Source organism: Hemitrygon akajei, chromosome 3, assembly GCF_048418815.1.
Source record: "Hemitrygon akajei chromosome 3, sHemAka1.3, whole genome shotgun sequence".
NCBI classification, from domain to species: Eukaryota; Metazoa; Chordata; class Chondrichthyes; order Myliobatiformes; family Dasyatidae; genus Hemitrygon; species Hemitrygon akajei.
The window spans coordinates 38,646,026-38,660,975 of NC_133126.1; the positions used below are offsets into that span (position 1 = coordinate 38,646,026).

At 41.8% G+C, this 14,950-nt stretch overlaps 1 protein-coding gene across 2 annotated transcripts in view; it reads left to right on the forward strand.

The window, feature by feature from the left end:
- Window positions 1–2,849: 2,849 nt before the first annotated feature.
- The window catches only part of mdga2a (MAM domain containing glycosylphosphatidylinositol anchor 2a), a 904,971-nt gene continuing 892,870 nt past the window's right edge, over window positions 2,850–14,950 (forward strand). For both annotated transcript variants that reach the window (XM_073039625.1, XM_073039626.1), the window contains exon 1: window positions 2,850–4,178. In XM_073039625.1, the coding sequence (XP_072895726.1) occupies window positions 4,106–4,178 (73 nt within the window). In that variant the 5' untranslated portion in view covers window positions 2,850–4,105. The remainder of the gene's footprint in view (window positions 4,179–14,950) is intronic.

Below are 14,950 nucleotides of genomic sequence, written 5' to 3' on the forward strand. Positions count from 1 at the left end.
TGTCAGAAATTCGAGAGTGTCAGGGACCAGAAGTGACTGTAGTTGCCATTACTAAAGGAGAAGGTGCTTGGGAAGCTGAAAGGTCTGAAGGTAGTTAAGTCACCTGGAAATGATGGACTACACACCAGAATTCTGAAGGAGGTAGCTGAAGAAATTGTGGAGGTATTTTTAATGATCTTTCGAGACTCACTAGATTCTGGAATGGTTTCAGAGACCTGGAAAAATGCAAATGTCATTTCACTCTTTAAGAACAGTGGGTGGCAGAAGAAAGGAAATAATAGGCCTGACCTCAGTGGTTGGAAAGATGTTGGAGTCCATTAGCTCGGATGAGGTTTTGGGTACTTGGAGGTGCATGGTAAAGTAGGTCTAAGTCAGCATGGTTATCTTAAGGGGAATCTTGTCTGACAAATCTGTTGGAATTCTTTGAAGAAATAACAGGCAGGACAAAGGAGTTGTTTACTTGGATTTACTTGTTTACTTGACAAGTGTTGCACTGGAGACTGCTTAACAAGATAAGATACTAGCATGGATAGAAGATTGGCTGACTGGCAGGAGGGAAAGAGTCAAACTAAGGGTAAGGGTTTATTTCTGGTTGATTGCTGGTGACAAGTGGTGTTCTGTAGGGTTCGTATAGGGACCGCTTCTTTTCACGTTATATGTCAATGATTTAGATGTCAGAATTGATGGCTTTCTGGCCAACTTTGCAGAAAATACAAAGATAGGTGGAGAGGCCGGCAGTTTTCGGTTGCAAATAATCTGCAGAAGGACTTGGACAGCCTGGGTGTGTGGGCATAGAAATGGCAGATAGAATATAGTGTAGAGAAGTTTATGGTCATTCACTTTGGTTGAAGGACTAAATGGGTAGATATGTTTTTAACTGTGGAGAAAATTCAAAAATCAGAGGCGCAAAAGGACTTGGGACTTGTGCAGAGTTCTCTAAAATTTGGCTTGCAGGTTGAGTCAGTGATGAGGAAGGCAAATGTAATTTTAGCACTTATTTTGAGAGGAATAGAATATAAGAGCCAGGATGAGATGCTGAGGTTTTATAAGGCATTGGTTAGACCGCCCTTGGAGTATGCTTAGTAGTTTTGGGCTCCTTATATAGGAAAGGATTTGTTAGCATTGGAGAAGGTACAGAGGAGATTCACGAGAATGATTCTGGGAATGGAAGTGTTGAAGTATGAGTAGCGTTTGATGACTCTGGGCCTGTACTTGCTGGAATTTAGAAGAATGAAGTGGGATCTCACCGAATCCTATCGAATCTTGAAAGGACTAGGTAGAGTGGCTGCGGAGAGGATGCTTCCTGGTGGGTGAGTCAGAGGACGGCCTCCAAATGGAGGGATGACCATTGAGAACAGAGATGAGAGGGAAGTTCTTTACCCAGAGGGTGGTGAATCAGTGGAATTCTTTGCCGTAGACGGCTGTAGGGCCATTGAGTATATTTAAAGCAGAGGTTGATAGGTCCTTGGTTAGTCGGGGCGTCAAAGGTGACGGGCAGAAAGCAGAAAAATAGGGATGAAAGGAATTATTATATCAGGCATATCGAATGGCGGAATAGAGTCGATGGGCCGAGTGGCCTAATGCTTCTGCTTTGTCTTATGGTCGTTAGGAGAAGGATACGAGTGGTAGATATTATTGTTGTGCGGTTGGTTGTGTGAATGGACATTTGAAACTGCCCACTGAATTGACCCAACGTTCAGTTCATTGGACAGGACCAGATGCCCAGTATAGAAGGGGACCGTAACCACTGAGGTCGAGTCGCCAGTGTATTCTGGAGGGCGGACTCATCTCCTGGCTCCGAATATTCCTGCGTGCTAACACTGCAAAGGAATTCTATCCTGGAATAAAACCACACATTGATAGCGTTCTCGGTTATTTCTTTTTCATGAGTTACTTATCCCATCGATTCCCCCGCACACATTGAAGCCTCGCTCAAATTGGCTGCAGTGGGTTGCCTGGACTTAGTCAAATGCGAAAACTTGGGCACAGTGCGATCCCTTGTTTAGGGCAGAATAAACCCCAGGAACGGATTTCGCAAAAGTTTGGTTCCGAACTCTTAAACTCAGATTCGTGACAAGGATTCAGCTGATCAAACAATCAATTTTTTGAAACTGAAAAATTTTAAGCACATTTCCAGCGCAAAAAAAAACTACTGGAGGAACTCGGCAGGCCAGGCAGCCTGTGGGGGAAAATGGACAGTCGATGTTTCTGGCTGGGGCCCGTTATCAAGTCTGAGTCTTGATACGAAATATCGAGCGTCCAGTTTCATCAACAGAAGCCCCGATGGGTTCTTCGAGCAGTCTGTTTTTCTTTGTTACAGATTCCAACAATCTCTTGCGTCTCCATTTAACAAATGTCTAGCCGCACTTGAAATAATTTAAGTATTTAAGATGAAGGTAGGTTTATATTTGAAAGCCGAGGGTTATGGTTATTTGACATAAAGAAGATGCCAAGGCCTGGGCAGATTGTCAGGATCATACCGAATGGTGGAACAGGTCTGAGGGGCCGAGTGGTCTCTTCCTGCTCCCATTATCTTGCGAACTGTCCGCGTAAGCGCAAAACCTGAAAGGTCCCAAGCAATAGTTTATTGGCGAGGGGATACGGAGGAACCCGAGTCATCGCGAAGAAACTGTCCTCATCTGACAACACAGAACTTCGAATCACCTCTCATAAAGTGACGGGTCTTGAGGAGCCGCGCCCCTTTCCGATTACCTGCCCCATGAAGAGTATGTTCAATGCTGTGCTCTGGAGTTTGGCTAGAGGGCCTCTTATGGAACTTTGGCTAATACGAACAAGAGGCTTCTCCAAAACATGCGTGCATAAAATCATTGCGATTCCGTGCACAAAGAAAGTGTTGGTCCCAATATCATCTAATTTCCCTCTTTGCCCCCCTCAGAAAGCCCAGGGCGGGGATTGGAGTGTTTCAGTCCAGGGAGCCGCGGCCCCGATCTCTGTGCCCGTGTGTGTGTGCGCGCGCTCGCTTGCGCCTTTTTATTCGCACCGTAACCGTGCTTAATGTAGAAATGCGAAAGGCGATGCAGCTGAAATGCGCGTTGAGTGGGATGGAGCACTCCTTTAATCTGCTTTCTTCGCCTCGCTGCTGACGAGCTTCAATCACGCAGCCCGTACGTCTCCGTCTGCGGGCGAGCTGCATGTTCACTATCCGAGCACGTACTGAGCAACGTGATGATCGGGCTCCGCTAGCAGCCACTACAGCTGCTGACAATTCCGCCCGGACTCTCTGCCTGTCTCTGCCCCTCCATCCACCCAGCCAGGCAGCCGTCTCGCCGAGCCGAGGTAGTGCGGGAGCGGATCGGATGCGGATGGGGATGCTGCTACTGTCGCTGTCTTCTCCGGCGCCCTTCTCGTTCTCTCTCCCTGCCGAGCTGACATGTTTCTACTCCGCCTGCCTTGGATACAGCAGTGAAGCAGCCTCTCTCCACGTCCTGAACTTCTCGTCTCAGTGATTTTTTTTCTCTCCCCCCCCCCCCTCCCGGGTCTGAGGAGTGGATGGGTGTTGAGCTCCGGGCAGATTCAGCTGTGTGTCTCTGTATGTGTGTATGTGTCCGTTTGTGCGTGCGTAGAGGGAAAGGAGAGATTTCTCATTGAAAAAAATGTTGCAGCTCGAATAATTCGTCACTGTTGAAAAGGAAGCCGAGTTTTGCCGGGAGCTGCTGCCTTCCTCTTGTCCGTTTTATCACTGGGTATGTTAGTGACTGCCGGAATGGGCCGGGAACTAAATGGATTTAGCTGAACTGCGATCGAACGTGTTTTCTTAATTGCTCTCCAGGGACCAACGCGAGTTACTTTTAAACAACCGCCGTGGCTGGCAAGGCTCTCGCCTCTTACGGTGTAATAACAGCCTCCATCTCCATGGGTTGGCTACAGGCTCCGAGCCGGACAGTAACGGGCGCAGTCCCGCTTCTGTAACCTCGAAACACAGACACCTGTCTCTGACTTGATATCTTTAAAAAAAAACACCATTAGATTTTCTCGTAGTCGACCGCCCTCTGCCCAATTGGGGACCGAGGGGATCACTGACGCTGGTCCCCGGGTGCCGGGATTGCTGAACAGTGCGCCGAAGGCTGGATATGTTAACGTGAAGATGGATTGTGCTTATCTGCTCTCGTGGTTGCTTACAGTTGTAGTAGAAGGCATTTCTGCCCAGGGGGTGTACGGTAAGTTTGTGATGGAAACGATTCTCTTTTGGTGATCAGCATGGAATTGTTCTTGCTAACTCGGCACATCTGTAACCGATTTCAACAACGTATTCTTTTAAAAAAAATGAAATCCTCGTCCAAGTCTGAGCGAATGCAGTGAAAGTAATTTTTTAAAAAAGCAGAATTCCAGTTGACGTTTTGATTTCCAACAACTGTTTAGCGAGCTGTTCCATTGTGGTAAATGCAAATGCGGATTTTCAATGGAAAAAATATTGCGAACGCGACGCTTAATTGTTGGAATATTAACCGCAGTTGCAATAAAGCGTGTTAAGGGCTTCCGGGTTTGCCTTCCCTCTAAAAGGGGCAGTTTCTCTCATCTAGGCATCATCTCCCTGTTTAATTGGGTACACACTCATACATTTAATATGGTCTTTATTTTATTGATGTTTGAAGTATCCAATGAGGTGGTTGCAGTTCGTTACACGATGCTGAAATCCCTTCCTCAAGCACGACCTTAAACTTGCTTGCGTACGTTTAGTTCTGGAGATCATTAATCACTAATCAACCTCAAGCATTCATTGAGTACATTGTGTACAACACTATAAACCGGGATTGCTGTTTCAGAGTTTACGTGCCAAGTTCCTAAAGAATTAGATTGTTAACAATGGCTTCAAAATAGATCACTACGTGAAAGCGATTTAATACACGCGAGCGATAATGCCATAACAGTTTGAAATGAATGACGGCATGTGTGAAAATGAACGATTTTTAATTAAGAGCATTTTCGGGCTGTAGCCAGAAGGGTCGTTAGGGGAAACAAGTAGATGTAGTATACTTGACATCGTTCGGGCATTTTGACAAGGATTCGCACGAGGTTACACAGTTTATGGCACATGGGATTGTGCGCAACATAATGACCAAGGTGGAAATCTGGTGAAAAAGGTATTGCAATAACGGGCCAGTTTCAGTTTGTTAGTCAATAATTCATGCAGCAGTTTGGACCTGAAGTATTCACAGGCAGTAAAGATATCATAGATGAAGTGACCCACCTGGTCCTGCATTTGCAATGTAAAAGCTAGACTTAAGCTCTGAGGAGGTAAGGTTAAGTTCGTGGGCAAGAACATTATGGATTGGTTATAATGGGGAGAGATAGTGATTTTTTTTTCTCATTGTAGTTGGAAAATTTAATATGTAAATGGATCCTGGTGACCTAGTAATCAGATTACAAATTAGATACAGATGCCAACTAGGGAAATAGAAGGAACGAATGCTTTGTCGGAAGATAATTACAAGTGAAACCCCTCCTGTAGCACTGAATACTTGTCTTGACAAGGCAAAATAAATACACCTGCCTGCAAGTGATAGGGTTCAATAAAGGTTTACTGGGCTTGTGCTTGAGTTAAGAATAACACCGAATCGAGTTTTATTTTACAATCCAGATAATTCCTTTATTGGAGTTCGGAACTAAATGGGCGCTTTTTCTAAAGAGAAAGTTGACTAGTCAGGAGAGATGGAGAGAGATCCTGGAATTCAGTCGTGAGAGCGAATGAATGTTAGATCATATATTGAATTTCAGGAATGATGATGTAGTGGTGTAGGTATGACGTCACCATCTTATGAACGGAGGGAGGGGCAGACGTCGAGGGTATCACCCTTCCGCTATCCGGCTTTTTAATTTTTTTTTTTACCGCAAAACAAACAAATACCATCTGCACCCCACCAACAAAATACTCATCCTGTGCTACAACCTGTTGAGTTAACTGGAGAGACTGAAACAAATATTGGCAAGGACTCAAAACAATCATCTGAATTTCAGACAATCAATTGCTTCAAAAAGTTCGGAAAAGGATTTTGTCCGGACGGATTTTCAAAATCCATTACATCACTGTACTATTAAAATCACTCTCAAAATGCGACGTTGCGTCGAGGATGTGTTTAGACTGCTAACGCAGAGTTGCTCGTTCACCTTTCTCTCACTCATACACACTCACAGGCTAACCCTCTACTGAGTGATCTAATGGAAGCTTCACTCGGCACAGTCTTGCATCCGGAGAGTATTAAAAACCGTTGTCTGCTCTTAAAAAAAACAATCGCGCAGAGAGACATCACAGGTCTGATTTTGTAACCGGCAGATTGCTGTTACTATTAACTCAGCAACTGCAGTGAATAACCAGATTAGCGATTGATAATTGGTCACAATATAGATGGTGGCAGAGGTCCCGTTGTAAAGGAATCAATGAGCTCGCTATTTCGAGTCGACTGAACTATAACTCTTTTTATTTTCTTCCTGGGCTGCATCCACTGAAGTCATAGTACCGCTTTCCTAAGGACGGCGCTGTAATCCAATGGCGGGGAACCTGGGTTGTTGATGTTATATTCGTGAGTTGAGCAACGAGATGTCAGGTTATGCCAATTTCGCAAATGAAATTGACCTGTCGGTCTCTAATAATCAATCAATATTGAGGGACCACAAGGAAATCACATTCCTTCCTTCACTGGGACAGGACTGTAAAATTTGGCTGCTGTTTTGAAATGCATTTCTATTTGACTACTACAAATAAGAGCTGAAAAAAAATTCAAAAGAACTGTAACGGAAATAATCGTTTTAAGTTTTGCATTGTTTCTGGCTGTCAAAGGTACTCCGGTAAGAACTGGCACCAGGTATTTACAAAGGAGCTAAACATTTAATTGTGTGTCCGTTCATTGAAAGGTATATTAATTTTGGCACTCGTGGCAAAGCAAATGATTGACATAAATTATTCTCTCTCTGTTAAGATTTTATATATTTTTGGAGGGGAGAGGCAAACACTGCAGAGAGTTGTTGTTTAAAGTGTACTTGCATATTAACAGCAGCATGGAAATGAGTTTTTCAGCATAGTAGTTGGCATGAATCTGAAGCGATTGAGTTCATCTGATCTTTAGAGGAATACAGGGTAAACACAGGCAAATCAGACTAGCTCCAGTAGACATATTGGGCCAAAAGGCCTGCTTCCATGTTGTACAGCTCTATGAACCAAATCTTGGTTTGTATTTGGCTGGGAAATCACAAACTAGGAGTACCAGGTATCACAGAATTTACTTGGTGAGGAATGGGTGCCACCAAGTCACTGTGCCCAACAGTCACCCGGGATATTTATTAACCATGATGCAGCATTTAAGAAGCCTTAATGATTGCAGGTTGGGTTTGGCTTTTGAAGCCAAAACAACGTGGGATGGTCTAATTATTTATTACGTTATGTTTCTGTCCTTAACGTACAATACAAGTTAACTGACATATAACCTGAATTATTGCTCTGTGTATTTTTAATGTGCATCAGAGGAGACTTCATTTACTGGAAAACTCGTACTTGTGTATTACACAATTATAGTTTGCTCACAAGCTCCTGAATGGCAGATAGTGGCAAGTGATAAACTGATTCATGTATTTAGCGTCTGAGCACATTCCTGATGGACAAGGTCAATAAGAGCAAAAGGCATTTTAATTATAAGTTCACCTTAAGTCAGGAGGAGATTGCTCCTGATGCCTCCACCAATTTTTCATGCATGGATATTTCTACTCCCCACAGCCTGAGAGCTGTCATGCATCCAAACAGCCAAAATAATTCCCTTTTCTCTATTTGTCTATATGCAATACAGCCTGAGGAGTTCTATGTATTTCTTCGAGTGGGATGTAATTTCAAGGTCATGTGCATGCACAAAGGATACATTCCATTAAATTGAATACCACTGATGTCACCCACATGACATTCTATTTGCAAGTGAATGTAGTAGTCCAATGTCAAAGAATAAATGACAAATGTGGCATTTGCTTTGCAAGTTCAGACCATGAAAATGGCAAACCTAGGACAGCTCCAGAATCGGGCAGTGGTTGGTGGAATTAATAGCTTGCAGGGTACAGTAGCTTATGGGTCAGCTTGTTTCTGCCGTCAGCACCTGCACATTGTAAAGTTTCAGCCCACCCTTTTCCGATACACCTGGGCCCTGACTTTATACCAGGCACGGCTGGTGAAGGTAGCACGGTCTGTTAGCTTGACTGGAATCACTGACCCTGCTCAGAAAAGTCATCAGTCTTTTCCCATACCCCTTTTTGATTTAAATCTATTTTGAAATCTCTTTAGACTATGTAGTAGAAAATAATTAATATTGTTTCAATCTAACAATTTACAGCTGTTTTTTGAAATAGACTTTTGATTAAGTAGTAGAAAATAATTAATGCTGTTTCATTCAAATAGAGACATTTTTAAACATCATTGAACTTTGGAGATAGTTGTAACGAGTTCAAAGCACTTTGGGCTTTTGGTAGGGACTGGCGACCTGCTACAACTCATGCAGGACTGAGGCACAGGGCAAGTAGAAGTTTTTATGGTAAGTTGAATTACCACACATTTCATGGAAGCATAGAATGAGGTTAATATTCCCAGCTGGTTGAAGTTTTTGCTTCACCTAAACCTCTTCCCAGAGTATACCATTCATTCCTTATTGTTTAACTGGCATAATTTTATTTTAAAAAAAATCCCATGGAATCACAATTTTCTTATTTCTTATGCCTGATCTTTGGTTCTGCTTCTCGTTGTGTTTAGCTTTTTACCTCTTTGCTCTTGACATGCTTCGTTAGCTGTGAGCCTTTTAAGGCTTCTGCTGTTGACAGGAAAGTCTGGGCATTTGTAGATACTTAGCTAACTGAAGGACAGTTGTAATTGCATCAGTATCCAGGTCAATGACTGGCCCATCACAAAGGGAAAGATTAGTTTGCATCAGTTATAAAGTACGACATCTATGAGATAAATATATACTGGATGATGACTTGCAGTCATATTAATAGATGCATCATGGGTCTACATAGGTCAGATGCTGACCCAATTTATTTGTATTATACCAACTATGGGAGATTCAGTTAATTTTACAAATTGGTGCATTTACTGTTGGTTGGAAATGCAATGGATGCAGCCATGCTATTCTTTATAAATACCTCTAATGAAAGAAAATTAGAGTAATTTTCAGTGCACAAAGAGCCCACCTTGCTCACGCGGTTTGCTGTTTTGGCTAGTAACTTAATCGCTGGACATCCCACGGAGTCAAACAGCTTAAGTAATTTTGAATTATAATGGCTGGAAATGTGGATGCCAATTTGGAAGCAAGGATCCATATGCAGTTTAATACTAGTTGGGCTTAGGCCGATAAATTGAGAATAACTATTGTCCAGAATTCTTGCTTTTAGTGATATTTAGATTCAAACGGTTTACTTGGATTTTAATGCCCTATCAAAAAGCCTGCATGCCATTCAGTCATGCTGAGATATTAGATATGTGATCAAATGTCTGGAGTGTGAGTTATACATTTAACCTCCTAATGTAATGGAATGGATGCCAACTGAACAAATTCTACTAATCCCTATAGAAAAAATACACTTTTTATGCTAATTATGAACAAGCTTTGTGTATCTTGTAGGGCTATCAATTACAGAAACATGTAAAAACAAGTTCATTTTATATTCACTTGACTTTCAAAACCTGATTAGTCATATTTACCATTGTGGATTATGGATCAATGTGGAAGCATACTCTGACTCAGCATAATAGGAAGCCCATCATACCAGTCCTGACTCTTTCGTGGGCTTTCCACGTAATCTCACTTCTGTTTGCTGCTCCAAATATTTATCCTGTTTTCCTTTGAGCATTATAATAGAATCTGCTTCCATCCCTGCAGACTTGCCCCCGAGTCCTTTTTAATTTGTAGTTCTATTTTTCATTGTAGTGATAGTGACTTCATCTGTTAAATTTCATTTGATGTAGTCTGGCTCTCTTCATTAAATCTCCCCTGAAATTTGTGACTATGTTTATGGTTTTCTAAATTCCTGGTTATCATTTCAAAGTGTTGGAATTGTGGCCTCAGTACCAAAATCCAAGGCATTTAAAGAGTAATATGCTTTGTACAGACCTCCTGGGGGAAACAACTGTTTATTTTCCTTCACTGTAGAAAACGTCCTTTCTAATTATTTTTCATCTTATTTTGTATTTGTGTTGCTTCCATGCCTAGTTTCCAAATGGTTCTTGTTTTCAGACTGACTGCATTCTATGTCCTCTTACCATCAATAATTATTGAGGTAGTCTCATGCAATTTCTTTGATCAGTTAGTGGAGTACAAACACTGTAAAGAAACTGTCTTCTCCTTCAGCCGTCTCAGCATGGCTCGTATACTCAACATGTCAGTTTCCAGTTGTACTTCCCATCAATATAAAGTGCGGACAGTTACATCACCAAACGAAACGACGCTCCTCCGGACCAAGATCCACAGCACAGTACATATAACACAACACATAAAGTAATATTACCACTAATAAGTTAACAAATAGTAAGATGCATTTCAGTCACGTCTAAAAGTAAACAGAGCAGTGCCACCGGTGCTTCATAAGTGGTGAGACACGGGTGGCAGCATAGAGTTCAGTCGTCTCACAGCTTGGGGGAAGAAACTGTTTCCTATTCTAACAGTCCTTGTCCTAATGCTATGGTACCTTCTGCCTGATGGTAGGGGGCCACAGAGATTGTAGGATGGATGGGAGGGATCATTGATAGTGCTAAGGGCCCTGCGTATGCAGCACTCCTGATAAATATCCCTTATGATCCTCTCAGCAGTTCTTGCAATCCTTTGTAGGAACTTGTAATCAAATGTCTTGCAATTCCAATACCAGAAGGCAATACAGCTAGTCAGGATGGTCTCATTACCACTCCTGTAAAAAATGATTAGAATGTGGGAAGGGGGTGGTTCGTGGGGAGCCTCACTCACCTCAATCTCAACAGGAAGTGCAGATGCTGCCATGCTTTCTGGACCAAAGAAGTGGTGTTGAGGGACCAGGTGAGGTTGTCTGTTATGTACACTCCTAGAAACTTAGTGCTCCTAACTCTCTCCATAGAGGAGCAATCTATGTCTACCATTCTATCAGCCACTCTACCTCCTCTCTGTATGCCATCTCGACATCATTATTGATGAGGCCAACCGCTGTTGTGCCATCAGTGATCAGTGAACTTGATGACTTGGTTTCAGCTGGAACTAGCAGTGCAGTCGTGCATCAGCCGCTGCGGACAGCAGTGGGCTGAGTACACAGCGCTGGTGGAGGTGTGGGGGAAGGCAAGTGCTGAGCGTGATGAAGCTAGAGATGTTGCTGTCAATTTAGATCCTTCAGCTTTTTCTACCACTGAAGTGATCATCAGGACCTTAACATCCTCTCCTTATGTTTTTCATTGCTTCTGCCAAATAACATTCTATCTATCCGTTATGAAAAGTCCAGTGATCTTAGCATCAGTGCTTTTTATTTGGTGGTGGAGGAATGGAAAAGTGCTCCAGATTTCCATTGATCTTTGACGGCAAATATGCTGGTTTTTCACTCGGAAAATAGCTCAGATCTTAAAAGCTCTATGACCTGTTCTGGTGGAAAATTTATCTAAGCCCTGTAGGTTCTTAAAATATATATATATATTTTTTTAAAATCTCCCACATTCAAAAATGTACATTGCTTTGCATCTAGATATCAGTGCATTTTAAGCCTTAGTATCCTTCTACTGACACTACAGTCTATTCACTATCGGATCAATAAATCCTGCTGAGAGTCAATGCACATACTCAAGCATATTCTCGTGAAGTGATGTGATCAAGCTTGTCTTACAAGTGAAACATTGCTTCTCAATTTTTAATCCCCAAAACAATTGATGCATTAACCTTGATGATTACTTTTGGCATGTGTGAGTTTGCTTTTAGTTTTGTATATACACAGATAAATCTTGTTGCTCTTTCACTTTTCCTAATCTCTAATCAGCAAGCAAATATTCCAATCTGTCCAACTCAAACCCAAAGTGGCTGAATATACATCATGCTTTGAACACCATTTCCCATAGTTTTTTGCCCATTTACTTTTCCCCCCTTGCGGAATTATTGTCCCTCTTTCTATAAATTACTTTGTCCCTCTAAGTCCATCTCCTGTGGAAATTCAGATTTGTGAAACCCCATTACTTCATCCCTTTAGCAGAATGAAAATGAAAAATTTAAGACCCCGGTACAGGTCCACTTGTCATATTCCATCAATCTAAAAATGACCCCTTTATCCCCACCTCTCTCTATTCTATATCCTACAGCAACCCAGATTGTTCTCAATCTGTGCACTTTTTAATTTAGCTGACAATTGCCTTATTCACCAATTGGTGACCATCATAACTTCATAGATAAATCCTGACGTCTGTGCTGACTCTTATGGTTTAATGTCCATCAGCTTGAGGTCTGTATGCATATTTCTGATCACCCCTTATGGGAAGGATGTGGGTGCACTGTAGAAAGCAGATATCTAAAGATGTTGTCAGGACGGGAAAATTACAAGGGTGTAAGAAAAGTTTGGATGTTAGGACTGTTTGCTTTGGAGTAATGGAGGCTGAGAAGAGACTTGCTTCAGGGAGAATGAATTGGAGGAACTTCTATCCCTTGGAGAATGGAATATCAGGGGAATGGTTTTAAATTAATTGCTAGGAAAATTGCAGGGAAGATGAGGATTTTACTTTACCCAGTTGTATGTACATGTCTGGAACATGCTGTCTGAAAAGATGGATTAAAACATTCATCACATTTATAAAATGCATGAATGTTGCTCCCTTCTGAGTCATAATTTTTTTCCATGATATAATTCTGTTTCTATTCACTTGATGGGATGTGAACAGTCTTGGTTTATTGCCTTGGTTTATTCCTGGAATTGATGTTAGTTTGATCGCCTTATCATTTGCAGTTTATCAATCTTGAATCACAAAACTGAGGAGCTCTAATTTGCCCCTGATCCCCCTTAGATGATAACCATTGGATCCTGGAGATTTGACTATCTCAAATTCTGTTTCAAGGGGTATACAATCCACTGTTTCTCCTTGACTTAGATTTGGGTTCCCTTGTATTTCCCAGTATTGTATCCTCTTTCTCTGCTCTGATAATTATCTAGACTGCTTGGCTGATCAGATAAATTGTTGCTTTTTCAATAGTTCTATATGCTGTGTGTTGGGCACAATTCCTTTTTACCACTTTGTCGGTGGTTTACAGTAAATTTTAATAGCCTTTATAAGATACTGCAGCTTTCCATCTTTGTGCTTCCCCTTTGGTATTTCTATTGCATTTTATCATTTTTTAATCTGCTGGGTATTTATTTCTTGTTTTTCTGTGGACTTTTTCATTTCACTTGATACTGTCTCTTTCTTGCTGAACCACGAGTGAAGCTTTTCTCTTTAACATGTACTTATTAGTTTGCAGCGAAATAACCTGTTTAAATATTATGTTAGATTCAGATTTGTTATCTCCAGTTGTGCACAAAAGACTTCCAGCCACATTCAGTAGTCTTAGCAGATTCAATGCTTTTCGGGCATTTAAGTTTTTAGATTTTTCTGTTTAATTGTCCTCTAAGCTTTCCTTCGTGTCTTGTATATTACTCTAGATTTTTAATGTTTCCTGACTTTTACTGCATCATAATTCTTTCCTGTTTTCCCCTTCACTCTTTTTCTTTCATCTTATAACTTTCCCAGTCTTGATGAAATGTCATCTGCTTGAAGTGCGTATTCTATTTCTCTTTCCACTGCTGCTGCTGAGTGCTCCACGGCAAGTTTTCTTATCATTTCAGCCCTATTTCCTGCAGCCAAGTTAATGCTCCTTGTGGGAAATCTGGGTTGCTGTTGATCATTAATAAAATCTGGATGTGTCTGTGTAGACTTACTGCTGGGCTATGGGATAGTGTTGGTTAATCCTGCCTATTAATGCTTTTTAATAGATGAGCTAAGCAATGCTCTGAGCTGATAAGCATTTTAGTAAAAGTTTTCCATTGCCTATCAGACATTAAGGCTATCCAAAAGTCTTCCATTCAATGGTATACGTTTGCAATGCAGTCAATTATATTAATATATTTGGTATGCAAATTTGTCTAAATCAAGGGCGTCAAAACAGTCATGAGAGAAAAAAAAAACTGATGAGGAAATTTGATCTAGTATTGGCCACTTATAAACAGTTTGACAGGAAGTTGGTTTAATGGTTTGTTCCACAGATGCATTGTACTGTCATTTTAGCCTAAATTATGTGCTTGAGTCTTGGGGTAAGGCTTGAACCCACATCCATGTTTAACCAGGTTAAAGCTAAGTCCTAGTCCGTCAGACTTCAACACTAGCCAAGCCAAAAGTGGGGTGCCGCAAGCATTTAAGTTCTTGAATATATTCTATGTTCCACACACAAAATGCTGGAGGAACTCAGCAGGACAGGCAGCATCTATGTTTCAGGCTGACACCCTTCATCAGGACAGGAATGGAAGGGAGAAGAAGCCAGTATAAGAAGGTGTGAGAAGGGGAGAATGAAGTACAAGGTGGCAGGTGATAGGTGAAATTGGGAGAAGGAGTGGGGTGAAGTCGATTGGTGGAAGAGGTAAAGGGCTGGAGAAGGGGGAATCTGATAGGAGAGGACAGAAAACCATGGAAGAAAGGGAAGCAGGAGGAGCCCCAGAGAGAGGCAATGGGCAGGTAAGGATAGAATCTGTGAGAGGGAAGTGGAAATGCGGAATGATGATGGGGGGGGGGTGGGAATTACAGAAATTTCAAGAAATTGATATTCATGCCATCAGGTTGGAGGCTACCCAAACAGAATATGAGGTATTGCTCCTCCAATCTGAGTGTGGTCTTATTGTGGCAGGAGAGGAGACCATGGACTGATGTGTCAGAATGGGAAGTAGAATTAAAATGGGTGGCCACTGGGAAATCCCAGTTTTTGATGTGGACAGAGTGAAGGCGCCG